At 45.9% G+C, this 22,426-nt stretch overlaps 1 protein-coding gene across 1 annotated transcript; it reads right to left on the bottom strand.

The window, feature by feature from the left end:
- Positions 1 to 1,524: 1,524 nt before the first annotated feature.
- Positions 1,525 to 20,661, bottom strand: LOC144946098 (parapinopsin-like). The gene is made up of 5 exons (XM_078874811.1): positions 18,486 to 20,661; positions 4,831 to 5,159; positions 4,264 to 4,407; positions 3,510 to 3,599; positions 1,525 to 1,701 (listed from the first exon to the last, which is right to left on the bottom strand). Exons 1-5 carry the CDS (start codon positions 18,838 to 18,840, stop codon positions 1,603 to 1,605), a joined length of 1,017 nt encoding a protein of 338 aa, XP_078730937.1. The 5' UTR covers positions 18,841 to 20,661; the 3' UTR covers positions 1,525 to 1,602.
- Between the last annotated feature and the right edge of the window lie 1,765 nt (positions 20,662 to 22,426).

Here is a 22,426-nt window from a genome sequence, read left to right as displayed (position 1 = left end):
AAGCCAAGCCTAGCAGCGTTTTCACAAATGTACCGAGAAATTAAGCCCCGCATTTGTCCCACCTGAAAATAAATCAATATTGTGCCACAGTACATTTCTGACGTCACCCTCCTGCTGCTCTATTTAAGACCGGGAGCAAGAGGAGAGCATCACCATTCTGGCAAATCGCCCGATGAAGCTGGATGTGATTACTAGCGAAACGTCGTACTCAAACTTTAAATGATTTTGATTCGCTCTTCAACACACCGGTGGGCTAAAGTAGTGAACTATTTGTCCCTTGTAAACGTGACACATGTTTTACTCTTTGGCCGTGTCGGGTGGTGGAGAGTTACGACACATTTATAAATAACGCGATCTAACCCAAAAACCTTTATTATGAACAACTATATATGTTTTGCGTTGTGTTTACAAAATAAACAATTACAAGTCACTCACGACAGTAATTCCTAGGTATACACTTTATATATACAGAGAGACGCCAAATAGATCAAACACTTTATTGAGGAAAATAGCATAGGCTACTTCTACATATCAATAATGCAACACAATTTAACGTTTATTTTGCAATCACTGGCAGAGATGCCATCACCACTCGCTACATATTGCGAAAGATAATAACAAACTCACACGCACATGACGGTGAAACACTGATTATTAAGTGATCTCAAGTGAAATGATAATTTTCTCACAACATGCACAAGGCTTGCTCATGAAATGTCCTAAACTGCACAAGAAGGGGTCGTGATAGATGCGCTCGGAGCTGTTCATATTACAGTAGAAATGTCGACAAAAAAACACAACTGTTATTTTTCAACATCACTGGGAAAAGTTTTCTTTTTGGCAAAAAAAAAAGTGGCCAAAAATCATGCGCTCCAAAGCCAATCGCAAAAAAAAATCTAGACTTGTCACAAAGACACAACCTGAATGCATATCTGCAATTCATGACAAAGGTGGACATTCACGTTTTGTTACGCAGTGTGTTAATACATCTCCAATTAGAACCGTTGGCTACGTACGATGCAAAAGAAGTTCAGCATGCAAACATCGAATATAATCCAGATGATAGCGGCTGTACGTCACAATACTTCGTCTATGGGGAGGAGTGGTGGCGCAGTGATTAGCGCACCATGCTATGAACCCGCCAACCTGAGTTTGTTTCCCTGGCGAGTGATATCTGAACTCGCCCTGGGTTCCTCCCTCTTCGTCAACCCACACTCACCACGGCGAGATGACGCAGGGTCGAACAACAGTGGGGAGAATATCAGCGGTCACACGGAATCATGACCGAGTGAGTTTGAGGGAGGCAATCATCCGGCAATGGATGGGCAGAGAGCAGTGTTTCTACTCTCTGGTTCTTTCGGTAAAGTCACATCGATAGAAGTAACAATAATAGAATAGTGTTTTATTTTATTCTATTATTTTTTCTATCTACGTGACTTTACCGAAAGAACCAGAGAGTGTGGATTCCTGTAGGCACGAAAGCTTCAAGTCGAGCGGTGTGTATCTTCATCTCGGTGTATGCGGGGGGGGGGGGGGGTGTTGCTAACGTTGATCCTTGGCTTAAAACGATTTCTTCATCCACCCCAAGTGATCCCGGTGACTTTAAGCGGGCTGTAGCCTCTGCATCGTGTTCTCTTCGGGGTTTATTCGGCTGCTTTGGTTACGATGGTCACAAAACATGCGTGAGATGTGCTCCCGGAACTGAAGCACACAAGAACACAAACACCCGCGTCAATGCGAATAAGGCAGCACTTTAACAACCAATCATCAATTAACCATGTACATAAGCTCATAAGCCGCTTATTGTTACCGCATTGTCTGGATTTTAAGATGATTCGATGAGTCAGATGCACCCCAAACTTTGGGTGAAAGCAAATAAAAAATGTAACTTCCATGCCGTCTCTCCATATATTTATCTTTTTATAGTCCATTGGCCTTTTGACTTCCCAGAACAATATTTCCAAGCAGCAGCCTTCTGAGTCTCTTAAGCAGTCAGGCATGTAAAAAATATACAGCGTATAACCAGGTGTTATCGGCAAGCTCACTCCATGTAAATGATGGGACCTGGTTAAATGATAAAAATGAACTGTACTCAAACTCATGATGCGTTGCTGTGGAGAATTGTGGGTAAAAGCAAATTTAATAAATATTCTATTGTCTACAAATATGTAAAACGATATTGTACATTCCATTAGCTTTGGGGGCCATTTTGAAAATAAATATTCTAGAAGATATGTAGCCCTGGGAAAGTGGGAAACAAGGGTGTAAAATATAGTGTTACAAGATATAGAATGAGCATGGGGGAAAAAAGTGTGTTTTATAATCGGGAGAATAGAGTTCAATGGAGAGCCACGTGTCAATTCATGATGAAGGCGCTGCTTTAAAATGGGGGAGGGGGGGGTGTCTTCTGGAAGATTATTCTGACCGATCAGGATAAAACATGTTCACGGCAAGATGATTCATTCTCAGGATTACAAGCCAGACTCGCAACGTTTTCGATAAAACACAGGTCGCAAAGACACGTCATAGTTGAGACACTGCGGTAATTTAAGGAAATATTATGGAGCTCCTCCCACGTCATATTCACATTCTTTCACATAAACTACAGAACCCCTAAACCAATCGCTTTCAGACAAACTGGGCATCTTAGAAATATAACAGCATTAGGCAGATTTGTATCGTTATGGGCGACATTGACCACAACATTCTTACGAACAAGTTTTTTTTTAAATTACAAACACGATGCCGTGAACAGCGCATAATTGGAGCATGCATGTTAAAACATCAGTGCATGAGTGTAGGTGCAGGTACTTAAGATGTACATCCACTTGAACACTGGCGGAGCCAGTGGGGGGGGGGGGGCACGTGACCCCCCAATGATCCGATCGAAATCCCTAATTTCGATTGGATCATTGGGGTTTATTAGTAATAAATCGGCATTTTGCGACCCCCACTGCCACTGTGTAGCATATTATTATGTGCCAGGGACTCTATGAGATGATAGGACCATAGTCTGAGTCTATAATTGGCAATAAGTAACGGCAAAGCAGTTATAAGTGACTCAAAATTGTGCGCAGTTGCGTATACAGTACACGACTTCCCTGAAGACATTCCTTCAGCGAGCGCGATGCTGATCACACACGGTTCGAATTCGACCCTCGATCGATGGCTGTGCCATCGCCGCACGCGCATCGAATAAAAAGCAAGGGAAAAGTCCTTACTTACCAACAACTCCTATCATTTTTCATTGCTGGAGGGGTTGCCCCCCCTTCCTGAAAATCCTGGCTCCACCATTGCACTTGAATGGCCGTTGGCATTTTGTCAGCTCGCACATTTCTCTGTGCAGTGACATTGACTATAGGATGAAGGCCCCTTCAGTGGAGTGGCTTGTCAGCTTGCTAACAGGATTTGCTATCGCTACCTCCGCTATTTGTGTAACATGTCATTGCAGTGTGCGCTAGCAACGGCTCTTTTCGATAATTACCATTTCAAGTGACTATGTGGTTTACCTGTCTGTGCATGAAGATGTATATGATGGGGTTGTAAGCACCACTCGACTTGGCCATGTAAACCGGAATAGAGGCGGTGACAGGGGGCACCTGAATGGTTCACAAAACACAATCGGAATTAGTAGGAACTGCATCTGATTCAAATTATTAGGCAATTTGTGAATAATGTTTTTAAACTTACCAAACTTGGGCCATGATGAGGGCACACACGGCTAATAGTTTTCGCATATTGTCACATGACCTCGAACACCCGCTGTGCAACATACAGCTCGTATTTATTTGGTCAATACACCCAGAGTATTAACCAGGGTGGCCACTAGGCTCGTACCACAAACCTCTGCAACAAGAGCCAAACATTATTCTGCTCAGCCGTGTTACTGCCCTGGCAAATCCACTGCTGGATGATGGCCTCCTTATGCCATGTGGTTCGCTGTGACTATTTTATCATATTTCACCACAAAGTCAGTGTGAGCATCTGACCCCGGGGTGTAAAGACCTGGTAGCATAGAGCCAAATTACAACTACACATTATTCTGCACCGCTTATGGCAAGTGCATTGTGGTCACCCATCCATGCATTAACCAGCCTCAAACCTGCTTACTATCGGAGATCTGACAAGTCCAGGCGCAATCTCACCAATTCGGTCATGTGAGCCCACTGATACAGCAATCGGTTTCATCGCTTGGGTGCTTGAGCGGAATGCGGCAAGTCAAATGTGAGGAAGAAAGCTGTTAAAGAAGAAAAGGCCATAAACCTTCAGGTCCGGCTTGATGACAACAGCAATGGCCAGTGCAGCGTAAGGCAGCCAGCAGAGGAAGAAGGCAAATATCATCACGACCACCATGACTCCGACCTTCCTCTCGGCTGTGTCATTGGCACTCAAGCCAAGCTTTGAGACCTACGCACAACCATCGACCAGCAATGATATAATCAGACACTGGGGCATTGACACTGATATAATCAGACAATGGGACATTGACCAGCAATTCTATAATCAGACACTGCGGCACTGATCAGCAATGATATATCACACACTGGGACATTGACACAACATGTAACGCTTTCAGCTTTTCCAGTAACTTAAAAATAATCATTTTCATATTTGCATTATAAAGCAAACCTTCATGCTCTGGTTCATGTCACCAAGCTGGGCAACCGATCAATTTGGCCGGTTTTCAGATGACGGATGGAGCCAACGCATTCCCACTTTCAACCTTACTTGAAATCACTTTAACAAGCACAAAAACAATTCAAAAAACCCCAAAAACAACGAATCACAACCGCCGGCCGAACGAGCCTCTGCGCGCATTGCGGGCACAACCTTGTGTATGGAGATCATCAGCTTGGTGTAGCAGAACAGTATGATGATCATGGGCAGCGCGAAGCAGAAGATGAAGTACGCGGTCATGTAGCTGCGTCCCGACGGGCTGCTGTCGGCCCAGTCGGGCGCGCAGGACGTGCCCACGCCCTCGTAGTTGTAGCGGCCCCAGCCGAAGAGAGGCGGCATACTCCACGCAAGGGCCCAAGCCCACGAGATGGCCACTCCGCAGAGGCCGTGCTGCGTGCCGAAGTGCACACTGCCGAGCGGCTTGCAGACCACCACGTAGCGCTCCACGGCGAGCACGCACACCGTGATGAGCGCCGTCATGCCTAGCCGGGCGTGGGGACAGAACGCAACAACCGTGATGTTGGTGGTGGTGGTGAAGGGGTGTTGGGGGGGGGCCGTGAGGATACTCGCGGATACCTGCGCACGGTCACGTGCGATCCCACGTGCAGCGCGCTCGTTGATCCCACGTGCGCGCGTGCGTTGAACTTCTTTCGCAACCGTGCGTCAAAAACCGTGCGAATCGGAGGCGAGAATTAATATTTTTTTTGTTGTCATCGTCATCATCAGCCCGGGGGTCAATCGAGCGCCGGGCGAAGGCTTCCCCGAGTCTCCAAACCGACAATGTCAATAATCCGCCTCGCACCTGCACACAAACTGATTTCATCGCTCCATCTCCCAAGAGGGCCTAGGTGCTACGAAGAGGGGAGACATTGGACAGGGGAAGGCAGGTCAACACTTGCACCTGGGCCCGAGCTAATCACAGTTTCCCGCAGGTACACATCAAACGGTTGCACACAAATACCAGCTTCAACAAATGTACTCCGTTGAAGCTGGCATTTAGAACAGACAATTTCATAATAGAGGCTTTTTGGGTTAGATCGCGTAAATTTAAGTGATCTCACTATAATCAACGATTTTTGGGTTTAGATCGCGTTATTTATAAATGTGTCGTAACCCTCCACCACCCGACACGGCCAATCAGTAAAAAAAAAGTGTCACGTTGACAAAAGACAAATAGTTCACTGCTTTAGCCCACCGGTGTGTTGAAGCGTGGAACCACAACATTTACAATTTGAGTACGACGTTTCGCTGGTAATTGCATCCAGCATCATCGGGCAATTCGCCAGAATGGTGAGGCTCTGCTGTGTCTCCCGTTCTTATATAGAGCAGCAGCAGGGTGACGTCATCATTAACTCATTAACTCATCAGGTGCAAAGATTTGAGGGGGGGGGTTATTGTAATTATATACTAGATTAGTAATCAGGCTATTGTTACGATGCGAGTTGTAGATTAGTAATCATTTGGAATGTGTTCTATTGTGATTATGCTACATTAATAATCAGTTAGTGCTTGTTTCCCTCATAAGGAATTGTAATGCATCTTATTTAATAATACGCTTCCAGGCCGCACTAAGCCTGTAGCTGTCTGAGCGATTAAAGTTATTTCTGTTTCTCTCAATCTCAATGGATTCTCTAATTAGTCTTTGCCATTAGTAACTAGTTTTACACAACACTTCAACGTTGTCAAAATCAATTGAGTGTCCCTGTTGGCAAGCATGTTCTGCCACTGCCGACAGTTGTGTTTGCGATAGTTTAATATTTCTCTGGTGTTCTTTTAGTCTTACACTAACGTTATGCCCTGTCTGTCCAATATAGCATCTGCCACATACACAATTAATCCGATATACACCTTCTGTTGATAATTTAGGTAATTCGTCTTTAGTGCACGTTACTAGTTGTTGAATTTTGTGTACTGTACCAAATCTTACTGTAATGTTTTGCTTTTGCAAAACACGGGCTAATTTATCAGTTACTCCTGAGATAAATGGTATTTTTATTGTTTTAATAATCTGATCGCTTTCAGCAGTGTTGCTTTGCGATCGTGATTTGGCATTTAGTGCTTTGTTAATTTGAGCATTATTGTAGCCATTCTGTCTTAGTGCTTCTTTAACATGTTTAATCTCTCTCACTAGACTTTCATCATCTGACACTGTTTTAGCCCGATGTATGAGCGTCTTGATTAGAGAGGATTTCTGAGCTGGGTGATGATGCGATTTCGCATTCAGATAGGCATCAGTGTGCGTTTGCTTTCTGTAAACGCTGTGTGTTATTTTACCATTTAGGCCATGCCCAAGTAAAATATCCAGGAACGGGAGTGTGTTATTCACCTCCATTTCCATGGTGAACTGAATGGCCAGGTTTTGTGCATTGAGATGATTTAGAAAATCGTTAAGTGTATCTTTACCATGTGGCCAGACAACCAAAGTGTCATCCACATATCTAAACCAAAAGGATGGTTTTAATGTGCTCGAGGCAAGTGCTCTGGTTTCAAAGTTTTCCATGTACAAATTTGCTATAGCAGGAGATAAAGGAGAGCCCATTGCTGCTCCCTCCCTTTGTTTAAAGAATTCACCTCTCCATAAGAAGTAAGTGTTATTTAAACAATGGTCTGCGAGTTTCGGAATATCTTTTGGTAAATCTGTATTCTTTACCAGTGTATCAAGTAATTTAAGCGACTCGCTCACTGGAACCTTAGTGAATAGCGAAATCACATCAAAACTCACCAAAATATCATTAGGGTTAAGTTTAATATCTTTGATCATATTCACAAGATGTTCTGAATTTCTTATGAATGATGATGTCCTACCGATGTAGGGCTGTATTTGTTTAGTTACATATTTTGCTAATTTATATGTGGCAGAGCCAATTGTACTGACTATGGGTCGTAAAGGGATGCCGATTTTATGGATCTTTGGTAGCCCATACAGTCTAGGTGGTTTTGAAGCCCTTGGCTTAATTAGGAATTGCTCATTTTTTGGGATTAATGAATTTGCAATGATTGCAGTAGTCTTACGTTCCAGAGTATTTGTTGGATCTCACTATATTGTTTGCCAGTCCTAGGACGGAAGCTGTAATATTTACGAAAAAATTGTCCAGAGTATAATTGTGTCTTGTGTAAGTTTAATGGCAGTGAATCTTGCCCGAAAGTATGTCATCAAACACGTCACTGCAGTTCACTTCAGCACTGTATTAATGGCAGTGAATCTGGCATGAAACTACGTCATAAAACGCCTCACTTCATGTCACTGTAGCGCTGCATATAACTGAGCTTCAATTTGTTCAAATTTCCTGCTCTGATACTTTATTCTCTTCTGCTTTCGGTCGCTGGGGTTGAAATAAATTAGAATTCGATACAATATCTGGAAAATCACCGAGAAATGTCTATTTTACCATAATGTATAAGCATAAATGAGACTTTCCTTTTGTCTCAAGTGCTGAAGAAATTAATAAAGACATCAAATCCACTTTGTAGCTGCGTAGAATTATTTATTAGATTCACTTTCAATAACGAGACGTCAAACTTCAAGCGAATTTGCGGGAAAAAAAATTCCACTCGACCTTCTTCTGCGTGAGTGTAAAAATCTCCACCGGCTCATGAATATTAATGACACACGAACAGAATTCTTGGCTCATTATAGTAGTAATTAAAAAAGTTTCTTAGTTCGTAAGATATCTAAATTTATTATGGAGAAATTGGGTTTTTACTGTTCTAAAAACTAGTTTTGTTATACTGCATAGTGCTCTGAAACCTCTTTGTGGTCTATTGCATTTCATATATATTTTTAATAACTTTAAATATAAATGTATCTCCTGAAATAATTGATTAATTGCTCTGTCCGTAGACAGGTTCAAGGTAACGAATCTCCTCTCCATGTCCCGCGGGTTTCTGCTGCTCGCTTAACCTGTCCACGCGTTCATAATTTCTGAACATCATCTAGCATATTGGTTATTTTACTTTTAGAAATTATAGTTACATGGCAAACAGATTATTTCGTAGTAAAAGTTTATTGTGTGTGCGCTAGCCAAGGCCGTAGCCATGGGGTCAACATTGGGGGGAGACCAAATCTTCCAGGGGGTCTGGGGGTCCCAACCCAGAAAAAAAAATCTAAATTTGAAAACGAATTTCCTGCATTAAATATAAAAAAAATACTAACACATGGGATGGACTTTTAATTTATTTTTTACAATAATGTCTAATAGTGTATTGTATTACATTCCTCTGTTTTTACTTTTAATCATTTCTTGTTTCATTGCATGTAATGTTTGAGATTAGGGATTAATAAAGTACAACCATAACCACAATCATATAAACAGCAATCTATGCATTTATTTATATGAAGACAAGTCCAGATATTGTGGCCAAGGTTCAGCAAATTGTTATTTTTATTTACATAGCATAACAATTATGATTACTTTTTCACATTTTTATAGCAATATATTGGGGGGGGGGACATTTTGAACATATTTGAATATTTGGGGGGGGATGTGTCCCCCCCAATTTATATTATGATTACGGCCTTGGCGCTAGCATCTGTGCACCCGTATGTTTTCTGACGTGATTGTTTGGATACACGCTGTGGTCATGGCACTTGGCCAGAAGGGACGATAACCCATAGACGAGACTGATGATTGAATGGCAGCCCACGAAATAGAGCATGCACAACCGTGCAGATGGAGAGGTGAGATCGGGAGTGATATGGATTACATCAATGCAAGCATCCCAATGGATGCAAATAAAGTTGAGGGGGTCCTTCATCTAGCAGTGGATAGATCACGGCTGATGTTGATGACGGTCAACACAGATGGCCACGCACAAAATACAAAATAACTTGAGCTCAGCACAAAAAGTATGCTTAAAAAAACTCGACTTTTTCACCTCAATATTTCGACAGGAAATTCCTTTTCCCCCAAAACAAAGAAGAACAAACTGAATATATTTCACGTGGAATGGCTTTTGTGCTGGAGACCTGAAAGCAGACTCGCTTTTCTCATTGTACAGCATTTGCGAAAACGACAGTGTGTTCGTTTGTACATTTCTCGCAACTTTCACACATGGGATGCATCAGTGACCTACTGTGTGTGGAGCTCGTGATCCAGTGACGACAGCGCGTGCGCCCAGAAGAGAGATGCCCCGTTTAATTTCGCATCAAGGTCTAGTCGTTGGCATCGCGCTCAAAATATTTTTTATTTTATTTGTACAGTCAATCATCCAGGCATGAAATGTGTAACTTGCAGTCCATTGTGTGATCTGATCACTTGCGGTCCACTTAAATGCTCGCAGATCTTCGCTGCTTTTCCCCACAATTAATTCCGTACCACGATTGTGGCCCATGAAAGGTAAAGGCACAGAGCCGCACTGTCTCGCTCACGCCACTGCTGGCAGAAGGGCCCATCGCGAGAGGGAACTCTCGAGAAGCTTCCATCGTCTAGAGCAGCGGTCCACAACCTTATTGACACCAGGGACCGGTCTCGTGGAAGACATTTTTTCACGGACCCGGGGGGGGGGGGGGGTCATCATTGGGTCGTTCCCCCTTTTCAAAGAAGCTCTCCAGCGACGTTTGTTTTTTTACTCCTTGTGGCGGCTAGGGTTAGCTGGTGGGCTTACCAACACTGTGTGACTGAGACGAGTGCGCAATGCGGGAAAGATGCGCGGACGGAAGTGGTCAATAATAAAACAATGGGGGCGGGTTCCACGCGCGGACTCACCGCTCTCACCTGCTGCTGCTGTGCGGCCCGGTTCCTAACAGGCCACGGACCGCTACCGGTCCGTGGCCCGGGGGCTGGGGACCCCTGCTCTAGAGGGCATTGTCGGCCTACACTTCCACGCTGGCCAGACGACTTTGAAGAGTTGGGGACACCCACACTGTAACCCACCGCAGACGGCCTGCTGAGCGACTGTGTTGTATTGGTGACATATTCTGTGCGATTCGCAAAAAGGATGTTTGAAAGGAGTCGTACAAATATTTTTGCCTTATTAAGCGAAATCACTGGCACTCCTGTGCAATAATTTTTGGCTTGGTATAAAAGGGAAAAAAACGGTCAGGTATTTTGTAATTCTACAGCAAATCCTACGTGTTGTTTTAAAGTATTTAACAAAAAAACACTTAACCTGCCAATTTATTATCTGGGATGTGACCATTTCTACTGCTGTGTGGACAGAGGCGTGGGGGAGGGGGGTCATTGCGTTGAAACGAGGTTGTTTGTGCCTATAAAGTACAATTTCAACGAACAATTATGTTACTCTTTGGGGTCTTTCGGTAAAGTCACGTCGAAATGTGTTCAATATAATTGTCTAATTGCAGGCATACACACACACAGCGTTTAAAGTAATTCATTTGTTATTGTGCTCTTCTGCCACCTTTTTATTTTTAATATTCGAGTAATTATCCAGAAAAGGCTCACTGAGTCTCAAGGCTATTTTTATAAACGAAACAATTTTTTATTTTACTCGGCAAGGCCCACTGTATAACTGTTTCAGACGCGACCTGACCACAAATGATAACTCAACCAAGTAGCTTTCCATCACATGGATATTTATAGCAGCCAAATACTCTAAACACATGTTTCTAAATGTGGAGGGGAAAACGGGAGGACCCGCAGATCACGGGGACAACATGCAAACTCCAAATATACAGCAGGAGTCAGGATCAGGATCGAACCCACGACCTCCTGCATACCAGGCGAGGGAGTTAACATCTCGCCACCTTGGTGCAAGCATTAGGATGTTTGGCCAGTGTCTATAGTGCGTAGGGGGAAATCAGAGTGATAACAATAATCATTTGCATTTATAAGACGCATCCTGGAGAAGCAGGTGAAAGGAAGAGGATTTCACAAGTGAGTGAATGACCCACTTGCTGTACTGCCTGTCTCTCGCCACCTCGTAGCCCAGCAGGGTTTGGAGTTCTTCACACGTCTACACGACCCACCACCCCCTCGCCTCCGTGGTGCCGGATCGCAAGTGTGCACCGCTGCACTCATTGTCACTGACAACAGCGGCTCCCCATTCGGTGAATTATATTCGTCGTCTGCATTGGAGGAGGCTTGAGGTGGCAAGACAGGCGCGGTCGATTTTAAAAGTGCCAGCGACAAGTGGCACCAAACACCTTAAGATTGCGTTTTCCGTTCATTTGTATTTCGAACGGATGCTGTGACATGGAGTCATTGTCTGTATACTGGAATTGTAATCCAGAGGTCGCCAACTTGATTCGGGCTCCCGGCGTAGTAGTTGAAACAATGATGCAAGATCCTTAACCCCCCCTCCCACCCCCTCGACCTCTGGTGTGGTGGAGTCTTTCAGATTGGCTGCTGATGTAGATGCAGAGCAATGAACAACGACTACAATTCCACGTTCAGGTGGCCAAGTCCAGATATGGGTGTCAGGAGCAGCGGAGTGTACCGTCGTCGCTTTGGTGTCTCCTTCGTGTTTGTGGATCGGGCGTTGCGTCTTTATTCCTTGTGAGGTCTGTTCTGGGTGACCACAGTCGCATACCGGAGTATTGTTTTCAGCTTCCATTTGTGCATCATCAGGTATCCGCAACTGCCATGGTTTGTGCGGATGCGGTTTAGGTTGGATCATGAGCTTCGTGGAAGATCAAAGTCAGTGATCTTCCTTGTTGGTTCTTTTATATTTGTGAGTTGCTTTGAACTACGTTCAGCCCTCCAAGCTTCATCGGGGATGAATTCACATCGATGGAGGTTAAGCGGATTGGTCCGAAAGGGCTTGCAGCGTGACTTCAAGCGATAAGGAGGGAAGTTATTGAAGTCCTGATGAATGGGAATGCGATTCGCAGATGGGTGGGAGAGAGATTTGTGACAGCACGGGGCAGCCAGGGTGCAGGGCCCGACTTGAGGGTTCCGTGATGCACCGCGTCGCAGGGTTCAGTTGAACACCAACGAGTCGAGTGTGGCTCCTGTGGTGGAGCCAAGTTTGGGTTCTCCCACCTCTTTCAAGACGTCTCGCCAGCAGCGTGCAAGGGCAAAGCAATGTCAAGAGAGGCACTCTCTAACTCTTTGTACTTAAGGCCCTTCCGCTAGCAGTCACGTGAGCAAATACATGACAGGGCTGCACCATCACCAACCACGTTGCGTAACTGGCCAAAGTGAATTTCTCCGCACCAATCCACACATATCATTTAATGCGATCATCCCATACGCAATTCCCTCACTCCACAATTCTCAAGTGCCAATCATAGGCTGTAATTTTCATTCACAAGTAGAAGAAATAATTCAGCGGTATGAGCAAGTACTGTAATTGCAGGGATGTGCCTTTATACGTAATGTATGTGTATGTTGAACTTCTTTCGCACCGTACGTAGCCAACCGTGCTAATCGGAGGTGCGGGGGAAGGACAACAAACTAAAGACACGAAAATATAAATCAGTTTAACACGGAGGCTTTCGCGACCAATATCAACCATAATAGAGTTTTTTTGGGTTAGATAGTGTAAATAAATAAATGTGTCGTTAAACGCGACACCACCCGACACAGTCAATTAGTAAGGTTAGTCATGTAAACAGAACATGCCAATTCATTACTAGTACAGCATACTGGTGTGTTGGAGAGCACATCCACAATATTTACAACCTGATTACGACGTTTCGCCAGTATTTAGAACTAGCTTCATCAGGCGACAGACAAATATAAATCAACTGAAGCTGCGTAGAAACAAATCACTGAAAATGATTGCTTTGCACCCTGCCCCTGTAATTTACAATCATCAATTGTCCGTCTCAGTGTCTGAGACAGGGACACAGTGTTCAACTGCTGATGTACGAGTCGGTGCTGGGGATTATTCTGGAGACGAAATAAGTATTTCACCCTGTGAGTGACCCCTTTTTGTTAAATAACAACAAGACAAACCCACTTGTGAAGGCCTTGGTGCTCTGTTATCCCGTAGCCATGAGGAATTCGGTATGGGCTAATGCCCGAACATGTGATATTCTTGACAGTAAAGCCACATTAATTTTTTAAACATACTCCACGATGAATTATTTGAAATCCTTTCAAGATTGATTTGCTCGCATGACAGGAGCTCGATATCCACACGATACGTATTGTGATTCACGCAAGCTCACAATTTGATGCATGCATCTGCAGTCCTAGCTAGGGATCAGCATCCGATTTACTAAACCAAACCTGTTTGCTGAAGCAACAGTCCGTTAACACATTCCTGCAGAGGGAGCTGGTAGGAACGTCGGGTTGCTCGGTCAATGGCCAGGGTCTACGGCGGCGTGGTGTATTCCGCAAATATGCCCGACTGTGAGGGCGGGCACAAGCCGGCGTGAGTAGGTGAAACGTTAAGTTTTATAAAGGCACCACGGGGTGACCAGCCCCTCCCCACACAGCCCCACCCCTCCCACCCCCCACCCAGCCCCACCCTCCTCACCCAGCCCCTCCCTCCCCACCCTACCCACCCCACCCAGCCCCTCCCTCCCCACCCAGCCCCTCCCTGCACGACGGACGGACACAATCATCTCCTGTGGGCTGGTGGAACCAGTGGGTTCCTACCAGTAAAAAGCAGTGGCGGCTCCTGCAAAATCTCTCAGGGGGGGCAAATGTCTGGATGATTGATAAGGATAAGGTCCACCCATGCAATGGATAAATTAACAGCTTAAGCATGTAAAGGCAACTTCACTTCTTTAATATTAATGAAAAATAAAGTGACTCTTACAATACATCTTGTTTATTTATATACTCACTATTAAAACAAACCACTCAAGTTTCTTTTATTAAAGATTCCACTAGGTGGCGACAAATTATATTGTTGGATGAAACGTGCTTACGTATGATGACGTAAGCACGTATGATGACGTAAGCACGTTAGGGGGAGCCCTCCCGGAAGCCATAGAGAATGCATTGCAGCGCCCCCGTTCGAAAAAAACCATCTTTGAATGTAAGTCTATGGGAACACTCGGGGCGATTCTCAGCTGGAGGGAAATCGCCCAAAAAGAGGCGGTACTCCACAGAACGTAGCATGACGCTGATTGGACTATATCCAGAGGCACAGTGACGGCTAGCGTGACTCTGTGGTTGAATGACATTGGTGGTGCGTCGCCCAATCGCCCTAATGAAGAAACCGCCCCTGGTAAAAAGTATCCTGAAGCAGAGGATTAGTGCTGGATAGAGACACATTTGCCAATGTGATTTGTAACTTTGATCCTTACGCGTGTATCGGTAGTGCTATTTTAATTGCGCTGTGTTCTGGGACTGTTGTTATTGTTTAGCTGCCTTGCCCAAACTTCCTCCATTTTATTATTTTAAAAATGGGCAGAATTTAGAAACGTTTGCAATTCGTGCTGACTGGACATACTTCAATTCTATTTGTCTTTTTCGTGACTTGTTTATCTTGCCTGTACTTTGCACTCTTATAGGTTTTTATATTCTGTGTGTTTGTTTTCTAATTTGACCAACCCCTACTGGACATCTGCGACAAAAAGAGCTTTGAAGCTTATCGGATTCCTCCTCCGGTCTAAATTAAGATCCTGATTCTGACAGCGAGTGCCAAAGCATACAAAATCCCACGTATGTGCACACGCTTGAACTAAATAACTCAGAACGTGAAAAATGTCATCACGAATCTCGGATAGCGAAGCAAATTTGAGCTTGGGCAATCCTTGGATGGGTGACCACTACAATCAAACTATGCATGTATTGTGTGTGTGTGTATGTTGAACTGCTTTCCCATCGTATGTAGCCAACCGTGAGAATTATAGTGCTGCCTTTACGGCTACGAAGAGAAGAACAATCCATTGTTGGTATGTTCTCTTGTATGCACTCTTATATATACTCTTATATGTATACTCTTATATGTATGCATTTACTCCATAGTAGTAACTACTGACTCTATAGTAGTATCTATTTACTCTATAGTAGTAACTACTAACTCTATAGTAGTATCTACTGACTCTGTAGTTGTATCTACTGAGCCCAGTAGTAGCTACTGACCCTACAGTAGTATCTACCTACTCTATAGTAGTATCTCCTGACTCTATAGTAGTATCTACTGACTCTATAGTAATATCTATTTACTATATAGTAGCATCTGCCAACTCGATAGCAGTATCTACTATCACCACAGCAGTGCATACTGACTGTGGTGGTACCTGCTATCACTACAGCAGTGCACGCTGACTGTGGTGGTACCTGCTATCACTACAGCAGTGCACGCTGACTGTGGTGGTACCTGCTATCACTACAGCAGTGCACGCTGACTGTGGTGGTACCTGCTATCACTACAGCAGTGCACGCTGACTGTGGTGGTACCTGCTATCACTACAGCAGTGCACACTGACTGTGGCGGTACCTGCTATCACTACAGCAGTACACACTGACTGTGGTGGTACCTGCTATCACTACAGCAGTACACACTGACTGTGGTGGTACCTGCTATCACTACAGCAGTGCACACTGACTGTGGCGGTACCTGCTATCACTACAGCAGTACACACTGACTGTGGCGGTACCTGCTATCACTACAGCAGTGCACACTGACTGTGGCGGTACCTGCTATCACTACAGCAGTGCACGCTGACTGTGGTGGTCCCTGCTATCACTACAGCAGTACATGCTGACTGTGGTGGTACCTGCTATCACTACAGCAGTGCACACTGACTGTGGCGGTACCTGCTATCACTACAGCAGTACACACTGACTGTGGCGGTACCTGCTATCACTACAGCAGTACACACTGACTGTGGTGGTACCTGCTATCACTACAGCAGTACATGCTGACTGTGGTGGTCCCTGCTATCACTACAGCAGTGCACACTGACTGTGGCGGTACCTGCTATCACTACAGCAGTACACACTGACTGTGGCGGTACCTGCTATCACTACAGCAGTGCACACTGACTGTGGCGGTACCTGCTATCACTACAGCAGTGCACGCTGACTGTGGTGGTCCCTGCTATCACTACAGCAGTACATGCTGACTGTGGTGGTACCTGCTCAAAAATAAAGCTGTCTTTGGTGTGGACCAATCAGTTTCAAGGACAATGCATATATTATCAGAGGATGTTTTTGGTTTGCATTCTGATCACAAGCATTGTGGTTAATGCAGACATGATTCCTTGTGAAAGGTTTCAGTTTGGTGTTTTAACATCTTAACACCTGTTTTGTTGCCATAATAAAAAGGAGAAAACCCTATTATCATTATACATTTTATCACAAAACTTCTTAAACTTTAGGATGACCCTGCACAAAGAGTGAGATTCATATTGTGGGGGTCCAAATTCGACAAGGTAATGACTTTGGATCTTGCTATGTACAGTACAAGCAAAAAGGTTTGACAATTATATATTTGTGCAAACTTTCAGACGTCGGTGCGTTATAGAACGTAATTGAAATGTATATCAGTCGGTCACTAGTTGGTATTGGATGTGTCGGGGGAGCGGTGGTGCAGTGGTTAGCGCACTGCGCTCTAAATCAGTTGACCAGAGTGTGGTGCGTAGCCGTGGCTCGTACCAGTGGTGAGTCGTGATGGAACACGGCCTTGCCTCTCCACCCCCGTAGCATCCCTTCATCACTATCTCTCACTGATCAGCCTTGATACTGCTAATGATGGAAGATAATTATGATAGTTTATGATTACGTCGCTGATGATGAGAATCAGAATATTTATTTGTACTGGAGGAATCCGATGAGCTATAAAGCTCTTTTTCACACACGTCCAGTTGGGACGTGAGGTCAGAAAATGACATCGACACAATGCAAAAACACGATACGATTGCAAAGTATATGAAAGGGAAACAAATGACGTTGGAAATTCGTTTAACCGAAAATGTGGATACTTTTAAGTCGCGTCTAAAAATATATACAGTATCGTTTTAATGCCCCTTATTCTATGTAAGCTCTCTTTCTCTCTTTGCCTTACCTTAACCTTACAAGGCGCCTTGAGACATTAATGGAAGGCGCCTTCCAAATAAACGTACATTATTATCATTGTCAACAACGTAAACAACAACAAACACCGAACTCCGCCACCAGAAAGAAAGCCATCGGCGATGCACGCCGCTGGCCCCGGGTCAAATCTTCCCCTCGCGTTGTTTCGCGGTCGTGACGACACCGCCGCTGAGCGAGATGCCCAGGATGGCGCACCGAAAGTTCATCAGCGCAGCGCAGTTGAGCGGCTGCCACGGCAGCCTGGAGCACAGCGTGCCTTTATTTTGGCAGGTAAAACCCACTGAGATATCAGCTTGATTTTGAAGCTTCCGTGACTGCAGGAATCCATACTCTTTGGTTATTTCGGTAAAGTCACGTGGGTATAAGATAAAATAAATCACGACGTTTCGGGCGCAACACAAGCGTCCGCTTATACTATACGTTACTTTATTGAAAGAACCAAAGAGTCGAGATATAAGATGTTGTTTGTTTTTTTGTTCTTTGGCCACAAATTATCGCTCGACGAAGTGGCTTATCACGTGGACATTTATAGCAGACAAAAATAAATATATAAAGAATCTAAACGCATGACTCTGAATAGTGGAGGGAGGGGGGGAAACCAGAGGACCCGGAGTGAAAAAAAACCACGCGACCACGGGGAGAGAAACTCTACAAACCCCTTCTCGGCGTTAGAGTTGTGCACGCTTTTGGAAGGCGCGGTCGGAAAAGCCTGCACGGGTGTCTGCATTGTGGTCCTATAGGCTGTGCACACTGCGTAATGTCAATCATTATTCTTTCTCACCTGATGACGCACGCTTGTGTTGCGATCGAAACGTCGTGTTCTTTCATATTATTTTCTCTACCTACGTGACTTTACCGAAAGAACCAGAGAGTTTCAATCATTATTGTCAACAACAAACAAATCCTCACCGAACACCGCCACCAGAAAGCCATCGGCGACGCACGCCGCTGTCCCCAGGTCAAATCTTCCCCGGGCGTTGCTCGCTGTCGTGATGACACCGCCGCTGAGCGAGATTCCCAGGTCGGCGCACGCCAAGTTCACCAGCGCGTAGTTGAGCGGCCGCCGCAGGAGCCTGGAGCGCAGGGTGACGACGACGACCAGCCCGTTGAGAGCGATGGACAGAGCCGACGTGATGCCCATGAGGACTGAGAGCGCGATGAAGTTGACCCCGTGCGGAGCGTCGTGGCCGATCGGAGTCACGGGGCCGCTTCCATTGGCGGCGAGTCGCTCCTCGTCCGAGACGTTTAACGGCGGTGTGGACATCGCCGGCGCTGCTCTGTGTGTGTGTCTCGATATCTCTCTGTCTGTCTGGCTGCTCTGTGTGTGTCTCTCTCTGTCTGTCTGACTGCTCTGTGTGTGTGTCTCGCTCTGTCTGTCTGCTCTGTGTGTGTCGCTCTCTCTCTCTCTCTCTGCTCTGTGTGTGTGTGTGTCTCGATATCTCTCTGTCTGTCTGGCTGCTCTGTGTGTGTCTCTCTCTGTCTGTCTGACTGCTCTGTGTGTGTGTCTCGCTCTGTCTGTCTGCTCTGTGTGTGTCGCTCTCTCTCTCTGCTCTCTGTGTGTGTGTGTCTCGATATCTCTCTGTCTGTCTGGCTGCTCTGTGTGTGTCTCTCTCTGTCTGTCTGACTGCTCTGTGTGTGTGTCTCGCTCTGTCTGTCTGCTCTGTGTGTGTCGCTCTCTCTCTGTCTACTCTGTGTGTGTGTGTCTCGATATCTCTCTGTCTGTCTGGCTGCTCTGTGTGTGTCTCTCTCTGTCTATCTGACTGCTCTGTGTGTGTGTCTCGCTCTGTCTGTCTGCTCTGTGTGTGTCGCTCTCTCTCTCTGCTCTGTGTGTGTGTGTCTCGATATCACTCTGTCTGGCTGCTCTGTGTGTGTCTCTCTCTGTCTGTCTGACTGCTCTGTGTGTGTGTCTCGCTCTGTCTGTCTGCTCTGTGTGTGTCGCTCTCTCTCTGTCTAGTCTATGTGTGTGTCTCGATATCTCTCTGTCTGTCTGGCTGCTCTGTGTGTGTCTCTCTCTGTCTGTCTGACTGCTCTGTGTGTGTGTCTCGCTCTGTCTGTCTGCTCTGTGTGTGTCGCTCTCTCTCTCTGTCTGCTCTGTGTGTGTGTCTCTCTCTGTCTGGCTGCACTGTGTGTGTGTCTCTCTCTGTCTGTCTGCTCTGTGTGTGTGTGTCTCACTCTCTCTGTTTGTTTGACTGCTCTGTGTGTGTGTGTGTCTCGCTCTGTCTGTCTGCTCTGTGTGTGTCGCTCTCTCTCTCTGTCTGCTCTGTGTGTGTGTCTCACTCTGTCTGTCTGCTGTGTGTGTGTCTCACTCTCTCTGCTGTGTGTGTCTCACTCTCTCTCTCTCTGTCTGCTCTGTGTGTGTCTCTCTCTGCCTGCTCTATGTGTGTGTCTCACTCTCTTTGTCTGCTGTGTGTGTCTCACTCTGCCTGTCTGCTGTGTGTGTGTCTCACTCTCTCTGCTGTGTGTGTCTCACTCTCTCTCTCTCTGTCTGCTCTGTGTGTGTCTCTCTCTGCCTGCTCTATGTGTGTGTCTCACTCTCTTTGTCTGCTGTGTGTGTCTCACTCTGCCTGTCTGCTGTGTGTGTGTCTCACTCTCTCTGCTGTGTGTGTCTCACTCTCTCTCTGTCTGCTCTGTGTGTGTCTCTCTCTGCCTGCTCTATGTGTGTGTCTCACTCTCTTTGTCTGCTGTGTGTGTGTCGCTCTCTGTCTGTCTGCTGTGTGTGTGTCGCTCTCTCCTTGTGAAGGGAGCAATGAGAGGTGATGCGTTCTGCGCTCGTTTTTTAAGTTGAGCGAGCCAGAGCGCGCGTGTGTGTGGGTGCGTGTGTGTGCGTGTGTGTGGGTGCGTGTGTGTGGGTGCGTGTGTGCGCGTGTGTGTCGGTGCGTGTTTGTGGGTGCGTGTGTGTGCCTGTGTGTGCGCGCGTGTGTGGGTGCGTGTGTGTGCCTGTGTGTGCGTGTGTGTGGGTGCGTGTGTGTGGGTGCGTGTGTGTGCCTGTGCGTGTGTAGGTGCGTGTGTGTGCGCGTGTGTGTGGGTCCGTGCGGAGTGACGGTGGAGCGATTTAACGCGCCGCCGTGTTTACGAATTCGGTGACCCGAGTTCGATTCCTGCTCACGTAACAAACGCCGGTGACGCTTATCTGAACCGGTCCTCGGCCTCTCCTAGGTCGACTCAGCCTCAAATCAATACCCGGTGCGGTGTAAAAAAAAAATCGCCGCTCGGGAGACAAAAGCGGCCGGGCGTGGTGCTGGCCACCCACCCCCTCGTGTGCCGTGCCGGCCATCATAGGCGCTGCTCGTTAACAGCCCTTGCCCCTACGGGAGGTTAATTCCGTATACGGGAGGATGATCTTGGTCTCGTGCGTGCACGCATGGCCACGTGCTTTGCGCGTGCGAGCTCAGGGGTGTCGGTACGCAACTCTGCGCTCGTTTCTTCGCCTTTGTTTCTACAATGAGCTGCGGAAACGTCTGCTGAGTGCAATAGACCTCTTGGTACGATTCGCTTCGTCACCCTTATCGACGCTCAGCCATTTGTGTTTCTGATACTGCGTCGGAGGTGTTATTTTGAAGGTTCATGGCCCGAAACGTCACTGCATGTTTATTCCTTCTACGGCAGAGTTTTTTTTTGCTGACGAGGGTGTTATTGCAAATGTTTTGCTCTCTTAAATCTACATTGCGGTGTTTGAATATACGGGCAGAGTGCTGTTCACAGCCACCTGGGCTCGCAACAGGTGCAGTCGCTGGCGGGCTCGCATTTGGCATTGCCCCATCGCTAGCCGGGACCTTCTCCCGTGATTCGCTGGGCTGCTGTTTAGCTCGGCGGTTCCGGGATTCTGTCCCGGCGACGATGAAAAGTGACTTTGAGGAGGGGCGGGGTGGGTGGGCAAACGCGGAGGTTGATGGAATTCTCACCCTTCCCCTGCCCCTCGCCACAATCAAAATATTTATACTGCAGAAGGAATACGATGAGCTAGAAAATGTCATTTTTCACAGACGTCCACAGTAGGGACGGGTCAGAGAGTTACAGCAACAAACAATACAACAAAAAACATGACGGGAGTGCAAAGAATAAGAAAGATAAACAAATCACTAAAATTATTTCAAAAAATGTTTTTTTTTATTTAGTCAGGTAAAGCCCACAGAGATTGCAGCGACTTTTTGTGACCACAAACGATAGCTCAACGAAGTGGCTCGTCACGTGGACATTTATAGCAGACAAATATTCTATTTTTTCTACATTTGAAGTTTTCGTGACTGCAAGGGTCCATACTCTTTGGTTCTTTCGGTAAAGTCACGTAGGTAGAAAAAATAAAAGATCACGACGTTTCGTGATGACGATTGCTTGCGTTACGATCGAAACGTCGTGATCTATTATTTTTTCTACCTACGTGACTTTACCGAAAGAACCGAAGAGTATGTGTATATATATTCAGTGATTTGTTTAGCTTCCCTATACGTTGCAGTCCTATCGTGTTTTATGATTCTGATGCTGCTGGGTGGATAGAGGTTGGAGGAGGGAATTTTCTAACTCACTCCACTCGTGGTGCCGTTTGTTGCTGACCGTTTGGTCTCTTTGGGCCTTCAGGTTTGTGTTCAGCAGCTGTGATAACAACAAATACGGCCACACCACGTGTCTGGAGTCTCACCTATGCCTTCCTTTTTGCTGAGACGCTTGGCCTATTAAACGCGCCAAGCTGTTCTGCAAGTTCCTTGAAACGTGGATAATTTAACACTCTTTACATAACCATGGAAATGTGTTGCGTTGCCAAACGTTGAATACCGAAATTGCCTTTTCCCAGTTCTCAATTTTTCGCCGAATAATTTTCTTTGGCGGTTTCATGAAAAACAAAAATGTACACG

The sequence above is a fragment of the Lampetra fluviatilis genome, chromosome 40, assembly GCF_964198595.1.
Source record: "Lampetra fluviatilis chromosome 40, kcLamFluv1.1, whole genome shotgun sequence".
Lineage (NCBI taxonomy): Eukaryota > Metazoa > Chordata > Hyperoartia > Petromyzontiformes > Petromyzontidae > Lampetra > Lampetra fluviatilis.
The sequence above is the reverse complement of the archived record's forward strand: the minus strand, read 5'-3'. Positions and strand labels throughout refer to the sequence as shown.